Source organism: Herpailurus yagouaroundi, unplaced genomic scaffold (genome assembly GCF_014898765.1).
Source record: "Herpailurus yagouaroundi ecotype Mexico unplaced genomic scaffold, PumYag 159, whole genome shotgun sequence".
Lineage (NCBI taxonomy): Eukaryota > Metazoa > Chordata > Mammalia > Carnivora > Felidae > Herpailurus > Herpailurus yagouaroundi.
In genome coordinates, this window is record NW_024412400.1 from 18,299,614 (window position 1) to 18,316,895 (window position 17,282).

The 17,282-nt window shown below is 40.0% G+C and overlaps 1 protein-coding gene across 6 annotated transcripts in view; it reads left to right on the forward strand.

The window, feature by feature from the left end:
- The window catches only part of THRB (thyroid hormone receptor beta), a 391,410-nt gene that overhangs the window by 329,178 nt on the left and 44,950 nt on the right, over positions 1-17,282 (forward strand). Inside the window, exon 1 of one of the 6 annotated variants that reach the window (XM_040480057.1) lies at positions 5,672-6,368. The exons of the other annotated variants lie outside the window; for them this stretch is intronic. Coding sequence (XP_040335991.1) covers positions 6,041-6,368 — 328 coding nt within the window. The 5' untranslated portion in view covers positions 5,672-6,040. Of the gene's footprint in view, positions 1-5,671; positions 6,369-17,282 lie in introns of those variants that run through there. 6 annotated transcript variants of the gene reach the window in all.

The following is a 17,282-nucleotide window of genomic DNA, read 5'->3' on the forward strand; positions in this document are numbered from 1 at the left end:
AAAAAAAAATTTTAAGTAAAAAATATTCAAGGGGAGAGTGATTCATGCTAATTAACGTACCTGGGACTGAGGAAGTAAAAAGTTCCAAAACGGTCTGACTTGGGCATGAACCTATCAACTCAAAGTTTTTTTTTATAATTCTTGAGGTGGGAATGTCAAATCCCAGGCCTGGAACAAATCCCCTTAATTCTCTCTCTCCCTCCAAGGCAGTATATATTTTGGAGGAAGAAACAATGAACTTGCTCATAGGTTGGATGTAGATAGTGAGGGCAAGTAAGGAGTCAAGGAGGCACCAAGGCTTTGTGCTTAAACCCCCAGGTGGATGGTGGTACCTAGATGGAAAGACTGCAGGAGGAACAGATTTTAGAAAGAATGAAACTGTAGATGCCTATTCGTTGTGCCAATGGACATGTCAAGCTGACAGCTGGATAGCAGATTCTGGTTTTAGGAGAGACATCTGGGAGGAGACATACATTTGGATGTCATTAGCATTTACCTGTTTTTTAAAAGCCATCACACAAGATGAGTTCAATCACCCACAGCAGATGATGGCAAACTTTTTCTCTAAAACATACTGTATTGAGGAGGGCACCTTTGGGGATGAGCACTGGGTGTTGTGTGGAAACCAATGTGACAATAAATTTCATATATTGAAAAATAAATAAAATAAAACATACTAAATGCTTTCAGCAAGCCATATGGTCTCTGTTACAACTATTCAATTCTGCCACTGTAGCAGAGTAGATATAGAGGCAGCCATAGACAATATGTAAATGAATGAGTGACTGTGTTTCAATAAAACTTTATTTGCAAAACAGGTAGTGATCCAAATTTGTCCCATTGGCCAAAGCTTGCTGACTCCTAACCTACAGTGAAAATGTCAACTGAGAAGAGGAAGTCTAAGACAGAGCCTAAAGCACTCCAATAATTATTATGTATACATAATTCTATCACTTACCATGCCAGTCACTGTTCTAAATGCTTTACTTAGGGGTAGCTCACTCAGTTAAGCAATCAACTCTTGATCTCGGCTCAGGTCACGTTCTCACAGTTTGTGAGTTCAAGCCCCGTGTCAGCCTCTGCACTCCTCCCCCACTCACGCTCTCATACTCCCTCTCAAAAATAAATGAAAACTTTTTTTAATTAAAAAAGTTAATGCTTTACTTATATTGACTCTTAATGGTACCCACCTCATCAGTTATTGTGAAGATTATCACTATTTTACAAAGGAGAAAGCAGCTACCTAAATGAAATGTTCACTTCTCTCTCCTGTGGAGAAAAAACAAACAAACAAAAGTCCTGAGGCTCACAATCTAGACTAGTATGGCAGTTCTGTGGAAGTTCTAGGTTCATCAACCTAGATTCCTTCCAGTTCATTCTTCTATCATCTGGAGTACAGCTGTCATTCTAATGGGCCAAAATCATGGCTGGGGCTACAGACATCATGTCCACATTCCAGTAGTTAGAAGAAGCAAATGAGATGCACCAGTTGTTTCTTAAGTTTCCTAGAAACTGCCTTACAACATTTCTTCTACCACATCTCATTGGCCAGGAGTTATTCCCCCAGACACATCGATGTGTGAGGGAGACTAGGAAACAAAAGTTTCTTCCCAAAGGCCACTGCACAACTAAAATTTAGATATTCTATTACTAAAGCAGAAAGAAAGGAAAACTATTAAGCTAGCATTAACATTGCTTTCAGGTTTATTAATTATCTTCACGTGCTTTTTTGCAAGTGTAGTTGCTAACACTCTCCCTAAGACATTTCTCCTCAGCTGTCTTGTATTTCTGGCGTCTATTGTTGAAATCCTGTGTACTCTTCAAAAGCCAGTTCACAGGTCACCTCTTCCATAACGTTCTGCCCAACTCGCTAGGCAGATTGTTCCCGCGTTCCCATGTAACAGCTATCACATTTCCTTGGATTTAGTTCTTTCTTGGTATGTCTCCTTGGCCTGTGGCCCCTGCTTGTCTAGGGAACTCAAGGACAGGTGGAGCCAGGTCGAGGTGTGGACGGTAAATATTTAAGAACTAAGGGAAATATGTAGCAAAACTGCAGATGCACAAAAAGAAGTATGAAGGATGCTCTGGCACGTGGTAAAGGGGCTATGGTTGAACACCCAGTAGAACAGCAGTTCTCAAATTTTGCTGCCTGTGAAAATAACCTGAGGAACTTTAAAAAATCTTGATGCTCGGGCGCCTGGGCAGTTCAGTCAGTGGAGCATGCGACTCTTGATTTCAGCTCAGGGCATGATCTCAACTTCGTGAGTTCGAGCCCCGCACCAGGCTCTGCACTGACATTTTGGAGTCTACGTGGGATTCTCTCTTCCCCTCCCCTGCTCTCTCTCTCTCTCTCTCTCTCAAAATATATAAATAAGCTTAAAACAAATCTTGATGCTCACATTTCACCCCACACTGATCAAATCAGAATTTCTGAGCATGGCACATAGGCATCAATGTTTTTTAGTGTTTGGGTGATGCCAATGTGCAGCCTTATTTGAGAATCAACACAGCTGACAACAGAGGAAAAGAGACTGAAAGAAGCAGCTTTCCTCCTTCAGAGACCTTGAGGGTTTGTTGTTTACCTACGAGGTTTTCCAAGCAATATTATTAGTCTTTTCCTTTTAGGTTATTTCCTTCCAGCTGAAGACAGAGATGTATTTACATAATAAATTATTATTGATTGAAACACTTCTAATGAGAATTATTAAAGCCCTCCCAAGTTTATTTCAGGCAGTTTGATGCACTATGGGTCAAATAAGTCTTATTTAAGCTTCCCTTTAAGTAACTAAATTAGAGTAGTCAGCCTGGGAAATAAGAAAACAATCTTACCAAAGCTCACCTCATTTGTGACACATAATATGTTTAAATTGCTTTATCGACTTCACAAAGAAGCATGCCAGATCGATCACAAGTGACAGCACTGTGATTGCTTTCCTCAGGGTGTGAGGGGCCATATTTCAAATTCAGCGTGAGCACTGGTCTCCGTTTTCAACTCACGGTAATGAGAGTTTCATGCACCTATTACGCATAAAGAATATCCCCCACTTGGAGCAAGGAGTGCATTCAAGAGAATTTTGTACTGTGTTCTCCAAAAGATAACAGTTAGTGAGAAAGTGAGTTCTCTTAAATATGGTCTGGAACTTTCATTTCCTATTCAGAGATTTCTGAGGCAACTCCGGATTGTTTTGATTCAGCCATTGACTCTCGCAAGTCTTCTACGTGTCTTGTAAAACTTGAGGAAGAAAACGTTGCCGGAAACATTCCTTCCTTTTTCTCTGCAGTATGTATGTCCAGTTCTGGGGCACAGTACCACTCATTCGTCTAAGCACATTTGGAGATTTCTGGAAGGTGTTTTTAAGTGTTCCTTTGAAATGAAAGTTGAGGCTCTGGCTTTGGTTGGTACCGTTACTGGTGAACAGCAAGAAATTGCTTGGATTTGTGCCTTTGGTGAAATAGAAAGGGAGCCAGGAAATGTAGTGGGCAAAACTGTAGAATTGGGATGGATCCGACACGCGGCTCCGTACCAGAAAAGAGAGGACTTAGAACATGCATGTTTGCCAGGAAAGAAAACTGCTTTACTGAAAGGTTAATTTTCAGATTAGTGTGCGGAAATTTGAGATAAATAAATGAAATCAGACAAAACACATAAGGCCCAGATCCTTTTTCCTGGGGTTTTCGGAAAACAGTCACTGCTTCCAATGAAATGTTTTGACATTTTCAGTAGGGAGAAAATGTTAATTGTAATGTTACGTGTATGTGTTCTTAAAAACACTTGCAAATAAATCTTTTATTCGTTTTAAGAATAATCAGAGAGGGGCGCCTGGGTGGCGCAGTCGGTTAAGCGTCCGACTTCAGCCAGGTCACGATCTCGCGGTCCGTGAGTTCGAGCCCCGCGTCGGGCTCTGGGCTGATGGCTCAGAGCCTGGAGCCTGCTTCCCATTCTGTGTCTCCCTCTCTCTCTGCCCCTCCCCCGTTCATGCTCTGTCTCTCTCTGTCCCCAAAAAAAAATAAAAAAAAAAAAAAAAAAAGAATAATCAGCGAGTAAAAACACTATTAAAATGTTAGCTATGTTTGTTATTCCTTATGGTAATTTTCCTGCTGTCTAGGACACTGCAGTTCACTTTCCTGACTCAAATGTATCAATTTGGAGAAAATTCCTTTGTCTTACAGTTCAGTTGCGGTTTCTCTCCAGGAGTCTTATTAGGAAACATCCATGAGGTCTGCCCGGGTTTCTTCCCTTGTTCTGTCTCACCTTTTGCTTATTCTCTTCCCTCGAATCAATGGTTCCTTTACTTTATAAAATCACCAGCGCTTAAAGACTCCCTTGAGTATCAGTCTGTATATTGAATACATGTGCTACTAAGCTACTTAGTGGCAGGGGTGGGATCAAATTTGGGGACAACCATCTCTGCTCTCCCCCCCCCCCCCCCCCCCCCGCCACAGCCACCTCCCTGCTGTGCACTTAACAGACACCCCATAGGTGTTTGCTGAATGGCTGTCACACAGCCCTGTCCCAGAATCCCATGATGCAGTTGACTAGAACTTCATGTCCAAAGAGGAGGTCTCACTATTGAGTATTACAATATTACAGTGTCTGTGGTCCCTTAGGAGGGAAATACCAACAAGGTCATAAAACAAGGTGTAAATGTCACCACCTGAGTCCCAGCCCTGCACACTGAGTCTCTGGAAGGAAGAGAAAAGAAAGCAACTTTGGCCCTTACTGAATCACGACCTAGAACACACACATATGGTGGGCATACACATGCTTATCCACCTGGAGAAAAACCCTTAGTAATCATCTCAGCAAGCATTTAGGGTGTAATTTGATATTTGTTAGCATCTCAGTTAAAAGATGTGGTGATTCTTATAGAAAATGCTTTTTCTCTTTTGATCGCTGTCTTTAAACCTCAAGCACGTGAATACGACTTAAATCACAATTAAGCTCGAAAATAATCTCAAAAGCAGATTTGACTGGAATAAAATGATAGATGTACACAGCTATCCACACACTACTTCCAAGACTGCTGTTGTACAAACAGGGGAGGGAACGGGGCAGGGGGGTGGGGGGGGGGCCGGTGGTGGAGACAGTGCTATTAGGGTAGAGGCTCTTCATTTAAGGGCACCGGCACAGACTCTCCCTCGTGCTCATAAACAAAACATAAAAGCAGAATGAGCAAAGCTAATTTAAGCTTTAGGTCTCATGTAGATTAGTGCTAATGATGTAGAAAATCATCAGCTGCAAGGAACAAAACAGAACTCACTCACAGATACCCGTGAAAAGCATTTTCAGAAGTGGCTTTCCTTGGCATGTTTCTACAACCTGTAGGGCCTGCGTGTCATTAGGAAGATGGTTGGGTCCTGCTATTAAAAGCCCATCCGTTACATCCAACAGATTTAACCAGTAGCATTTGCATGACTAGATTAATGTTTTGGAGTCAGTCATCTCGTTACTACTGGGATTTTCTCTGGGTCGTGCTAATAAACTGGATTATTGATTTTAGGATTTTGTGCGTATCCAAGGATATTCTCTAAGATGTCTTTATGATGTTTTGTGCTTAAGTTGTCAACCAAAATGACATCACAATGAGTAATCATTTTGTAATCGCGTTAAAAGCGGTTAAAAACAAGCGTATAAAATGGATCTTCCCAGCTTCGGAATAGCAGGAGCGTTCTTGCTGTCACTCTTCCAGCTGAGTGACGGTCATCCCTACCTGTGTGCCATCTTCCCCAGGAATTAGCTGCATTCTCTGCTTAAGACCTTTGACAGTCAGAAAGCTGCTTTCCAATATGTTTGAATGGCAGGAGAGCTCAAAAGACACCTCAACCTAAATAGGATTTTAGCACATCAGGTGCTATTCCGAAGTAAAGCAAGCTGAGTTGCTGTGTTGGTGGTGGTGTTTATTCATCTTCCCTTCTCATTTCATGCGTATGGATGGACGCTTCTCGGTGTATATGCCCGGCTCTCAGGGTGTATGGGGCTGGTGAATGCATGCGTAGAGTGTGTGTCTATGTAAAGTAGAAACTGAAGCGGGGTAACAAAATGAACTACTGCATGCAAGAGGTATATGAAGTGCACTCGGCTGCCGGCAGCAACTGCTACATGCAGGCCACTGATTATTACACGTATTTCGAAGATAGTCCGGGTTACAGTGGTTGCAACGCTCAGGCTGTGCCCAGTAACAACATATATATGGAACAGGCCTGGGCAGTGAATCAGCCTTATACCTGTAGTTACCCTGGAAACATGCTGAAAAGCAAGGACTCTGACTTGGACATGGCCCTGAATCAATACAGCCAACCTGAATATTTCACTGAAGAAAAGCCTACTTTTTCTCAAGTGCAGTCGCCATCGTACTCTCAAAAAAAAGGTAGGGACCGTTTTACTTGAATTTGTTAAAAGTTTCCACGTCGGTTTCCGTTGTGTTTTAAAGTTACAGTTTGCATCAGCTCTGTCAAATCTTTGACTCTGAACGCTGAATGCTCGAAATTAAAAACAGCAGTAAAGAAAGAGGTTGCTAGGTGATTTGAGAGGGGTCTGTGAGCAACAAAGATTTCCAAGCACTTTTTTTCCAAGCATATATGAAAGTTGGGTCGAGCTGATTTTTTAAGCTGTGTGTGTGTGTGTATAGTGTGTGTGAGTGTGTCTATATATATATATATATATATATATATATATCTCAAAATGAATATGGTCAGTTTCTTTGCTAAAGAGAATATGTAAAAGGCTTCCCCTTGGTGGATAATAGGCACTCTGGCTTTTGAAGTAGGCTAATTCTCCCCAGTTCAGGTTCAGATTAAAAGCTCATTTGATTTTTTTTCTTGGTATTTCATATTCAAAGTTTATTATAGTTAACTAATAAAATATTTTAGTGACTTTTGATAATAGTATAACATTGATATGTTGGGATTTATAAATGTTCATCTTAATATATTTACTTACCCATGTTAAGCTAGAAAGAACCCACTTGTGACCACAGTAAGCCATAAGAACATAAAACTCAGAAAGGAACTAATACACTTTCTATTGCCACTTTGTCCCTAAAGTTTCACATGTCTGGAATCATGTCAAATGAATTCTCTATATGAAAGCAAGTGTAATATCCTTCAAAATATCCAAAGTTAAGACAAGTGCAATATCTAGTTATTTTAATAGACACTGTGGCTTTACAATGCTGCTTAATTTTCTATCAATAGAACATTTCTTGCACACCAAAAAATAAAATAAAAGAAGCAAACAGGTAGTACTCAGGGAAAGTAGTAGCCTCTGCCAGATATTTTGGAAATAGCTTAAATTCTAGCACAAATATGCCAGAAACTGTTTTTTCCCTGTGTGTGACCTACAGGATATTGCATAGGAAATCAAATTTACAGGTTTCTGTAATTAGCAAAAATATGATGCCCATTGATCCTCAAAGGTGAATTTCTTTGCAAAATTATCTTAGAACAGAATATGGCTTAGTTGATTATGGCTACTACAAAAATTATCATTTGCTTTTCTTAATGTGACTCCGTAATTAAAAGTGGACTGTTTTGAAAACAAAATCTAAAAAACAAAAACCTCAAACTCAAACCCCTGTTTAGTTTTTACCATACACTGAGTTCGGATTTTCTGTGCTGTTCTCTAACTTCCAAATATGAAATATAAACGGAATTACAACATAAAACATTTTCAGAGTAATTGTCTGCATTTTCATTTAATTTCAAGGATATCCTTAATATCCCCTGTAAGGATGCCCAAATTTCTCACCGATTACAAGGGGCACACCACGTAAGTCCCCTAATGGGAACATTTGAGATAGATTGATTGTGTGCTTTCTATTTCATTTAGTATTACACTTATAAGTAACTTCTCTTTGAAAAGAAGTTAACACTGCCTCATTAGACATGCCCGGAAATGCCTCTCATAAGGTTGTAGGAGCGCAAGACAATAGGGTGCCTGCCCCTCTATTTGGGCATTCTGCTATTCTTAAAAATTCCTGCAAAACTTTTCAGGCTCTTTTACTCTGTTTTCTTTTGTCTTTTCACAGTGTGTTCTTCAAGCAGTGCTGGAGAATATTTGCTCATAAAACGTTAAACCAGAGATTCTTTGCTAATTAATTTGATGCTTGAACTAGAGGCTAAGACACATTGTATGCATATATTGATGTAATTTCCCAAAGCCATATGCCATTGAAAGGCCACTGCCACCTGCCAAACTCACTAAATCAAAGCAGGCAAATATTCTTAAATGCGCCATTATTTACTGTTACAAGTCTTTAAGTAAATCCCAGTAAAACTGAACCCAGCTGTTAACTGTCTCTTAGGACAAAAGGTCGTGCCCGACATGTTTATCCATATTGATCCATTATTGATTTTTGTTGTTGTCGGAGGACATCAGTAGTATCTCCTTAAGGCAAAATTAAGAGTATAAACAGGTGTTCAGTGGGGCACAGCTCATTATTCCAATTGGATTTTTATCTGTTTTCATGAAATTCATAATTGTTTCCTCTGGGTTTCTTTCTGTCACTACAGCACTACAAACTCAATAGCACAGCTGTCTTAACCTTTTCATTTTTTTTTTTAAGGATGGCTTATTCTTTAGCCTTTAATTGTGTTTCTAATATATAGAAAAGGATCATAATCTTGTAAAAAAAATTTACTATAAGTACCCATACATGAAATAAAGGAAGGCTACAGAACCCAATGTCAAGACTAGTTATCTTAGTGGTACACTTCAGAATGACTTTTAGTTCTTTTTGTGTTGTTTTTGTTTTTACATTTATAGCCAAGAGGGGGGAAACGTTATCAAGCTCCTGAAGCATGGAACTAAGAAGAGTCAGAATTCAGTTCCTTGAATCAAATTTAAAATAAAACTTTAAGAATTGGGGCGGGGGGCAGAGCCATATCATTTTCACATTGAGGAAGGCTGAAATGCAGAATGTAATGTCTGTCTTATTTTTCATAAAGAATATGAGAAAATACATTTTTACTTTTTAAAAGTTAGAGACAAATAAAAAGAACCCTAGCAATCACAGAAGATACCAGCTCCTTTTTTTTTTTTTTTTTTTTTGTCTTTCGAGTAACATAGCCTTGATTTGTTGTTAAAATCAGCCTTCACAGCCAGTTCTGATCACACACTTCACCCTAGCCCCTAGCCCAAGAGGAAGAGAAAAGTAGGTTTGGAAATCAGCCAGAGGGGAAGGGAACTGGCAACCAGGATGTTGTGTCTTCTCCTTTGTGACCAGGGTTTCAGCATAATTAAAAGTCGATAACTTTTCTTGTCTTTTGGGGGAAGGGGGTGTGGGTTGCTGGCTGTTTCCACCAGAAATTCCACTTACATTCCTAAGTACCCAAACAGCTTGAGTCTGGGTGCCCTGTGGGGAGCACAGTCAGACTCTGGGTCTGTTTAAATAGAGTCATTCCCTGGAGTGTCTGTCCTGTGCAACCCCCTTCCACAGGATTCTTTGCTTGACATTCTATGTGCCATCTTTATAGGCATTGTATGTCTGAAATTTGCTGGTGTGTTTGCATCAGAGTTGGTTATCATGTCCAAGAGGATAAGAAATTCCTGGTGTTGAGCCAGGATCAAAGAGATGGAGTATTTTTGTCCTGTTCAGTTTTGCTTTTGATTGCACATGCTCTTGTTCTAAAGTCATAATATTGGTGTTGCAGAAAAAAATATTAATAATGAAGCAGAAACTGTACATAGAACTGTCCTTTCTGATTCTGTTTTCATAGCCCCTCTGTCTCAGGGATAGGAATCTAAACCTTTTTTCATGTCCTGTAGTTCTTCTGACTTCATGTGAATAATTGTGTAGACATTAGAAATGGAAATTAAAGGGGCGCCTGGGTGGCGCAGTCGGTTGGGCGTCCGACTTCAGCCAGGTCACGATCTCGCGGTCTGTGAGTTCGAGCCCCGCGTCGGGCTCTGGGCTGATGGCTCGGAGCCTGGAGCCTGTTTCCGATTCTGTGTCTCCCTCTCTCTCTGCCCCTCCCCCGTTCATGCTCTGTCTCTCTCTGTCCCAAAAATAAATAAACGTTGAAAAAAAATTTTTTTTAAAAAAAGAAATGGAAATTAAATGGTAAGGTGGGGGATGTTTGAAGTGACCCACATCAAGAGGACTGGATTAAAAAGAAGAGTTAAGCCCCAAAGAAATATGATCTCTAATTAGAATTTCCTTGGCCTCTTTTAAAGTTAGAGAAGGATTGCTATACAGTAGAGTGGACATGGGGAGATTCCAAAGTCTGCCCAGAAAAAAAAAAAAAAAATGTTCCATGAGAAACAGGTACCCTTAAGCCCTAGAATCACACTCAGTCTCTGGAAAGGCAAGCAGGAAAGGAAACCAAACAAGGGGAAGATTCATGAGTCTCCCAACCACATCATCAGTCCCAACCACAAACCTGAATGTGAGATGATCGTACACTATTCCCATTTCTTTCTCAACATTTCCCTCTCCTTCCCTTCCTGCCCCTCTACCTCCTCTCTGTCTCCCCTGCTCCCAACTTCCCCTTTACCTCTCCCTCACTCTCTCTTTTGCTGCCCCTCTCTTTCCTCCCTTCTCTCCCCCACTAGTTTAATTTGTTTAATTTAAACACATATGATTAGTCCACCCAGTGCAACAAGTGTTGTAGATATCATGTCTTTAAAGCATATTACTTAAGAAGTTAATGCTTCAGATTTTTCTATAATGCTTATGTAATGTAGGGGTGTTGACATAAGGTTAGCATTTCAAATTAGGCACTGCTACCTGGATACTATTAAGAGACACCACCGGTCTAGAAAACAATAGAACTACTTTTTTTTTTTTTTTTTAATGGCAAAGCACATTTGCTGTTAAAAAGGTTAAATAAAAGTGCCTCTTCTCAGTGTCTAGAACTGGAAGCAAAGTAAAGAAGAATAGTAATTTCTAGACCTAAGTCCAAGTGCAGACAAAAGCATAAGCTGACTCTTCTTTCCCTTCTTTGCCAAGAATTAGAGAACTGTCTTGTCAAAAGCATGTCCTTCAGAAGTTTCACCGGATGCCCTAACCTCATCCTACAGCAACCACTGTGATTGCTCACGATGAAAGCTAATAGCAGGAATCCAAGGCATTATGAGAAACTGATGTCAGATGATGGACAGGCTTGTGAGAAACTATTGGTGCTGTTTATTTCCTGCATATGGAAATGTCCACCACCTTGCATCCCTCTATAAATACTTTCCTACAAACTCAAAGTTTTTTTCTCAGCTCTTGGCATTCAGGTGCATTGAGCCTGAGGTCCCGTTGCTTTCTACTCTACCACCTGCTCTGGTCTAGCTTGTATGATATGACCCCTCATCTTCTTATACTGATACTAAGTACCAGTGCTCACTTAGTGTCTATATTCTTCCTTTTCCAGATCTTCATGACTGCTGAGCTTCCGTGCGCTGTCCTTGGTACTACCCTCATCTCCGCTCCCTCTGTACTGTACTGGCTGCTTTACAGAATTGCCTGTTCTCCTGGAGACATGTGCTTTTGAGTGGTCACCCCACCCTCCCCCCATTTCTTCATCTGCAGATACTTCCTGCCATGTTGCCCTGTCATCTTCTCTCCACGTTCACCGGCCTTCGCAAAGCCTTCTGCTTCCAGCCACTCACTGGCAATGATTCCCTGCTCTCCACAACCACCAAGAGGCTCCTCCTCAAAGTTCCAAACCCTTTTCCATGCCTTATTAGATCAACACTACCTCCACCAACTCCTCCCTCCCCACAGGGAAGATTCTGGCTTCCCTGCCCTCAAGGGAAATTTTGATTCTGGCTTTTGTGCTTCTATCCACACCCTCTTTTCCAGAAATCTTGGCCAGTTTCCCCATGGATCCTTCTCTCTGCCATACTTCCCCAAACCAATGATGCGCTTTTCCCAGCTACCAGCCACTGTTACCCATACCCCAGTATGTGCCCTGCCATTCTCAGCCTGCATCACTTCAGGTCACTAACTCAGCTCACAGCCCATAAGCTTCTTCTACTTAACCAGCACCACATTTCTTCAATACCCCAGCTCCCAACTGGCCCTGGCTTCAAAGGCAGGTATCCCTTGTTTTATACAATAGTGCTGAATCATTTGTGTAAACCACCTTTAATTTTTTTTTTTTTTTTTTTTTTTTTTTTTATATAGGTGCACCTGGGTGGCTCAGTCAGTTAAGCATCTGACTTTGGCTCAGGTCATGATCTCATGGTTCATGGGTGCAAGCCCTGCATCAGGCTCTGGGCTGAAAGCACAGATCCCGCTTCGGATCCACTGTCCCTATCTCTACCCCTCCCCTGCTCGTGCTCTCTCTCTTAAAAATAAATAACTTTTTTTAAAAATTACATAATACATATTAGACCAGAGTTTCTCAACCTTGGCACTATGGACATTTGGCATTCAATCATTATTGTAGGGCTGACCCATGCCTTGTAGGATGTTTAGCAGCATTCCTGCCTCTATATATGACATTCCAGTAGCATACAACTGCTCACGCCTTGTTGTGACAACCAACAGTGTGTCCAGATATTGCCAAATGTCCCTCTGGGGCAAAATCACTCCTGGTTGAGAACCACTGCATTAAAGGACATAACATTTAGAGAATATCTGCAGTAAAAGGATCTTTTTGTAATGTAAAAATCTCTCCTCAGTTTTCATATTGAAAAATCTAGATTTTTGTACACCGAGTTGTTTCAAAATGGATTACACTTGAACATATATACATATACATGCATATATATATGCAACATGCTACTTACATATATGTGTTAAAGATCATTCCTATAGTCTGGATTTGGGTTCTCTTCATCATATATGCTTGTTTATGTCAACTCTATCTAGATCATTAGCACCATGAGGGCAATAACCTCCTTTACTTCACACTCTGTGAAGTACACATCTATCATGACTATGAGGCATACCTGCAGGGAGACCAGTAGAGTTTACACAACAATGATGTTATCCTGATGACAAATGCAACCACTCATTCCTCGTCATTAAACATCAGTCTGAAGAGCTGATAGTCCACATTTTTAGAGCCATAACCTTGAATCTCATTCTGAATCAATTTCTAGATGAAGAAAAGGCACCCATTTTTCTCAAACATGCAGGACCTGAAATAAGTGTGGAAGCCCAATGCCATAGATTAACTCTCAGTATAAAATCAGAGGCAACTAGTGCCCATTTCTGGTGACCCTTTCTGCTCTCCTCCCCTCCCACTCTTCTAATACACTATACCTTCCTGTTTTCTAACCCATCCCCTCTTTTAAAATGGGAAAAGACCACATTAGTATCGGAGTTCTAAAACTCCAGTGCCTACAAGTGCCAGAGAGTTGATATTAATGAGAGAAGGCACAGTTGTTTTATAAAGACTGCTGAACTTAAATTTTTAACCAATATACATATTGTGTATATGTTATATGATAAAAATATTTTTAAATTTCACAAAGAAATATATTCTCTCTCCTTTTCCTTGAATTACTGTTGTCTTCCCATTTTTGACAAAAATTAAAATTGTGTGAAATATTTCTTTACCTATAAAAAGATACAATAAACACAAATGGCATTTATAAACATAAATAGCCTCAGGGTTGGGGTGTAACAGGAAGTGGTGTGGACTGTGATGAACTAGAAAGTATATCTCTTTCTTCAGAGATGGACTGCCCTTCTCAGTTTAGTTGATCATCACCCTGTGTGAATTTGGACTCAGTATTGCCAGAGCTTTTGATTTTGCACATGAAGCAGGAAATCTGGATGTCATCTTAAATGTTCTGGTTTTAAAAATTAGCTGAGATTTTTGAACGCTTCACAATCCAAACACTGTGGACTGCCAGTGTGTGTGCCCCTTTGATTAAAATCTTGACCGAAAGTCATTATACCAATCTATTCCCTTTCCTAGTGATTTGCATCTTCAAGTGTTTTAGCTCTGATTATGGATCAAAAGGTTATGTCAGCTACTTTACTTGAGTCTACAGAGACAGGGACAAGAAAGTTTAGCTAGAGACTTGTACATGAAACTGGACTATGAAACTTAGTCCTAAAAATGGATATATTTTAGTTTCAGGAATTTTTGAGTCAGAAGAAATAATCTGAAACTTGCTTTGCCCCTTTTCTGTGCTCAGATTTCCAGACGGTGGGATCCCAGAGTCCCTTGTCATCATGTCTTCTCCCCTTTTCTGAATCAACAACTTCTATCTGGTCCTCCTCCTGCTTCCTTTTCCCTTCTTTCCCCACGGTGGTTTAGAGTTGGAAGACTTAGGACTCTATGTTATCCATCCCCCAGTAGCAAGGGCCTAGCCAGCCAGAGGGCAAGGAACAAAGCAAAGATGTTCAAGGATCCCATCAGGGTAGTGGGGAACATGGAAAGGTGGTTGCTGTTCTGGGGAAAGATTTGGTGAAATGGGAATTTCTGGGGCAACTCTGCTGGAAATATGCAGACTGCAATGAAAGAATATCTTTAAAGTTAATGCCATTTCATGTTTGTACCCAGTGTCTTACCCACTAGGCCCATGCATGTTTGTTAAATAAATAAATGGCTGGGTGGCTGGACAGATGGATTAATATTGTGTTTATCAGAGATTAAAAATAAACATGATGCAAAACTTGGTGCTTAATACTAAAAATTAAATGTAAAAGGAATCAGCATTAGTATGTTGGGAAAAGACGAAGAGATAAGCCATTCAAGATTTTTTACGTATATAAAGAAATGACATGGGGAAGAAGGTGCTAGTGGGGTAAAAAGCTTAAATCAGAAGGATCTGAGCTGTGGGATGAAGTGAGAAGGTTCAATATAAAATTGAAAGAATTAGGGGCTCCTGGGTGGCTCAGTCAGTTAAGCATCCAACTCTTGATTTCAACTCAGGTCATGATCTCATGAGATGGAGCCTGCTTGAGATTCTCTCTCTCTCTCCCTCTCTCTCTCTCTCTCCTGCCCTTCCCCCCCTCTAAAATAAATAACTAAAATAAAATAAAATAAAATAAAATAAAATGTAAAGAATGACTCAACTTGCCAAAGACTTAGCTTCCTTAGGGGTGTTAATATATAGTCTCATTTGATAACCTCACCCAAACTAGTTAGGATCTTTCGATGGTTTTAAGTTGATAGTTCCACAAGATAAATCAGCAACATGGACCTCTCTAAACCGTCCAAGGTATTTCCCACCACCAATGATAACCACTGCTCCTTTTAGACAGTTTTGTTTGGCAAGGGGTCCTATACCAAAGGTAAAATTGGCCAGATGGGGAATGGTTTCTGAACTCTTTCAAGAGAATTAAACTAGACAGCCTTCTGATTTTACTCGTACATGGGAAAGGCTTGAATCTAGTGCAAACCAAGAAGCCAGGCTTACTGCCTGTTGCATGATTTCCAGCATAAATATACACAACTTTGCCTTTTCACACACCAGGTCCCTCTGAGAATCAAGTTTTTGAAATTAATGTTAGCTACAACATGGTTAAACCTTGAAAACCTTATGCTAAGTTAAAAGCCAGTCACACAAGCCACAAAATGTATCATTTCACTTGTAAAAAATATCTAGAAGAGGGACATCTGTAGAAACAGAACATAGATTTGTGGTTGCTTAGAGTAGAGGGGGTGAAAGGGAGAGGAGGAATGGAGGTGACATCTAAAGGTACAGGGTTTCTTTGGGGGATGAGGAAATTGTTCTAAAGCTGATTGTGGAGATGATTTCACAACTCTATGAATATATAAAAAGCCATTGAATTATATGGTATGTGAATTAGATCTTAATGAAGCTGCTAACAAAATAGGTTGAAAATGTTAGTAATATTTTACCATGTCAACCTATTCTACATGCAGGATAATACTTGGCAATTAAGCAGACATTGCCAAGTGTCAACTAAAAAAAAAATCTCTAAGTCTTTGTTGAACAAACAGATGGAGTTTGCTTTCATAATAATACGCTTGATAAAGTGGCAGCATAGTTTATTAGTCTAAAATATAATACATCTGAGCATGTAAGAGCTGAGGAAAACATATCACCCTTGGATTACCACATATTGGTCTTGTTTTATGGGGTGTTTGGTAACCATTTTTTTTCAACAGTCACTTGGGATAATGTGCAGATGCAGTTCTCAAATGAGCAGCATGGCTTCCAGGGTTCAGTTTCTCATATTTGTTTCTGGACGGAACCAAATACGGACATCTATTTAGTGTCCATTCCTGGTGACAAAACTTGCACTACATGTGCATTTTCCTTAGCAGGGCATAGTGGCCAGCATGTGGCTTATTTGATAAGCATGGAAAAGTAAAAAGATGGGAACGTAGAAATAGGAGAGCAAGAAATGGTAAGTTCCCTGGGAGAATTAGTTAGCATGTGATGTTGTCAACTATAATCTTAAGAGAACCTCACCTACCTATTAATTATGTGTGGGATGTTACTCCCTGATGGAAGTTATCTAATCATGAACAATGGACTTATGCATAATAATTGATGTATCATTGCCTGTGGTGGCTGTTTTGGGTAAAGATTATGGTTCTGAGTTATATTTTAGAGAAAAGAAAGAGACGGGTGGGGTACACGGGTATGACCATGTGAACAACTGCTACCAACTTAATTTCTGTAAAAGTCGTGATGATTTTACTAAAGACATATTCAATCACCTATTCATCTACCCACCAAAAACATAATCTAGGAGAAATAAGAGAACAAATCAAATCACCTATCAGACTAGAGTCAGAAAATGGAAGACGCCCATTCCACTCACAGATTGAATTATCATTAGATTCCAGGATTCACAAAAACCTAAAGGCCAAACAGTTCAACCATGTACATAAATTGCTGAACGATAATTCAACAATTTATAGGGAGGGAGAAGTTTTCAGTATCCTACTGCCAACACCAGAAGATAGAGCAGGCAAATCATGAGGTAGAGTGAGAAATGGTGAGGGACCTACATCTTAACTCTGGTTAATATTCCCTGCCCCACCCCAAGGCATGTCCCACAAGCAACACAGAGTCCAACTGTATTACAGTTGGTTCCTGAACATGAGAAGCAAGTGGCCTGTGCCTCTTTCTCCTTTATCTCTACCATGTGCACCTGATACCAAGAACTGCAAAGTCTTCATTCTGATCAACTGTACATAACCTCTACTATAAGAGAACAGGAGATAGCTTTCCTAACATGGATATACTTACTCCATCCACCTTTTCCAGGAAGCTGTGTGTTTTATTTTTTTTTATGATTTTCTCATTTATTTGCTTATTTATCTTTATGTGTTTATTTCCATAAATTTGTGATTCTAAAGCTATGGTCTTGGACTTACATATGAGTAATAACAAACATAGTGGGGTTTTTTTT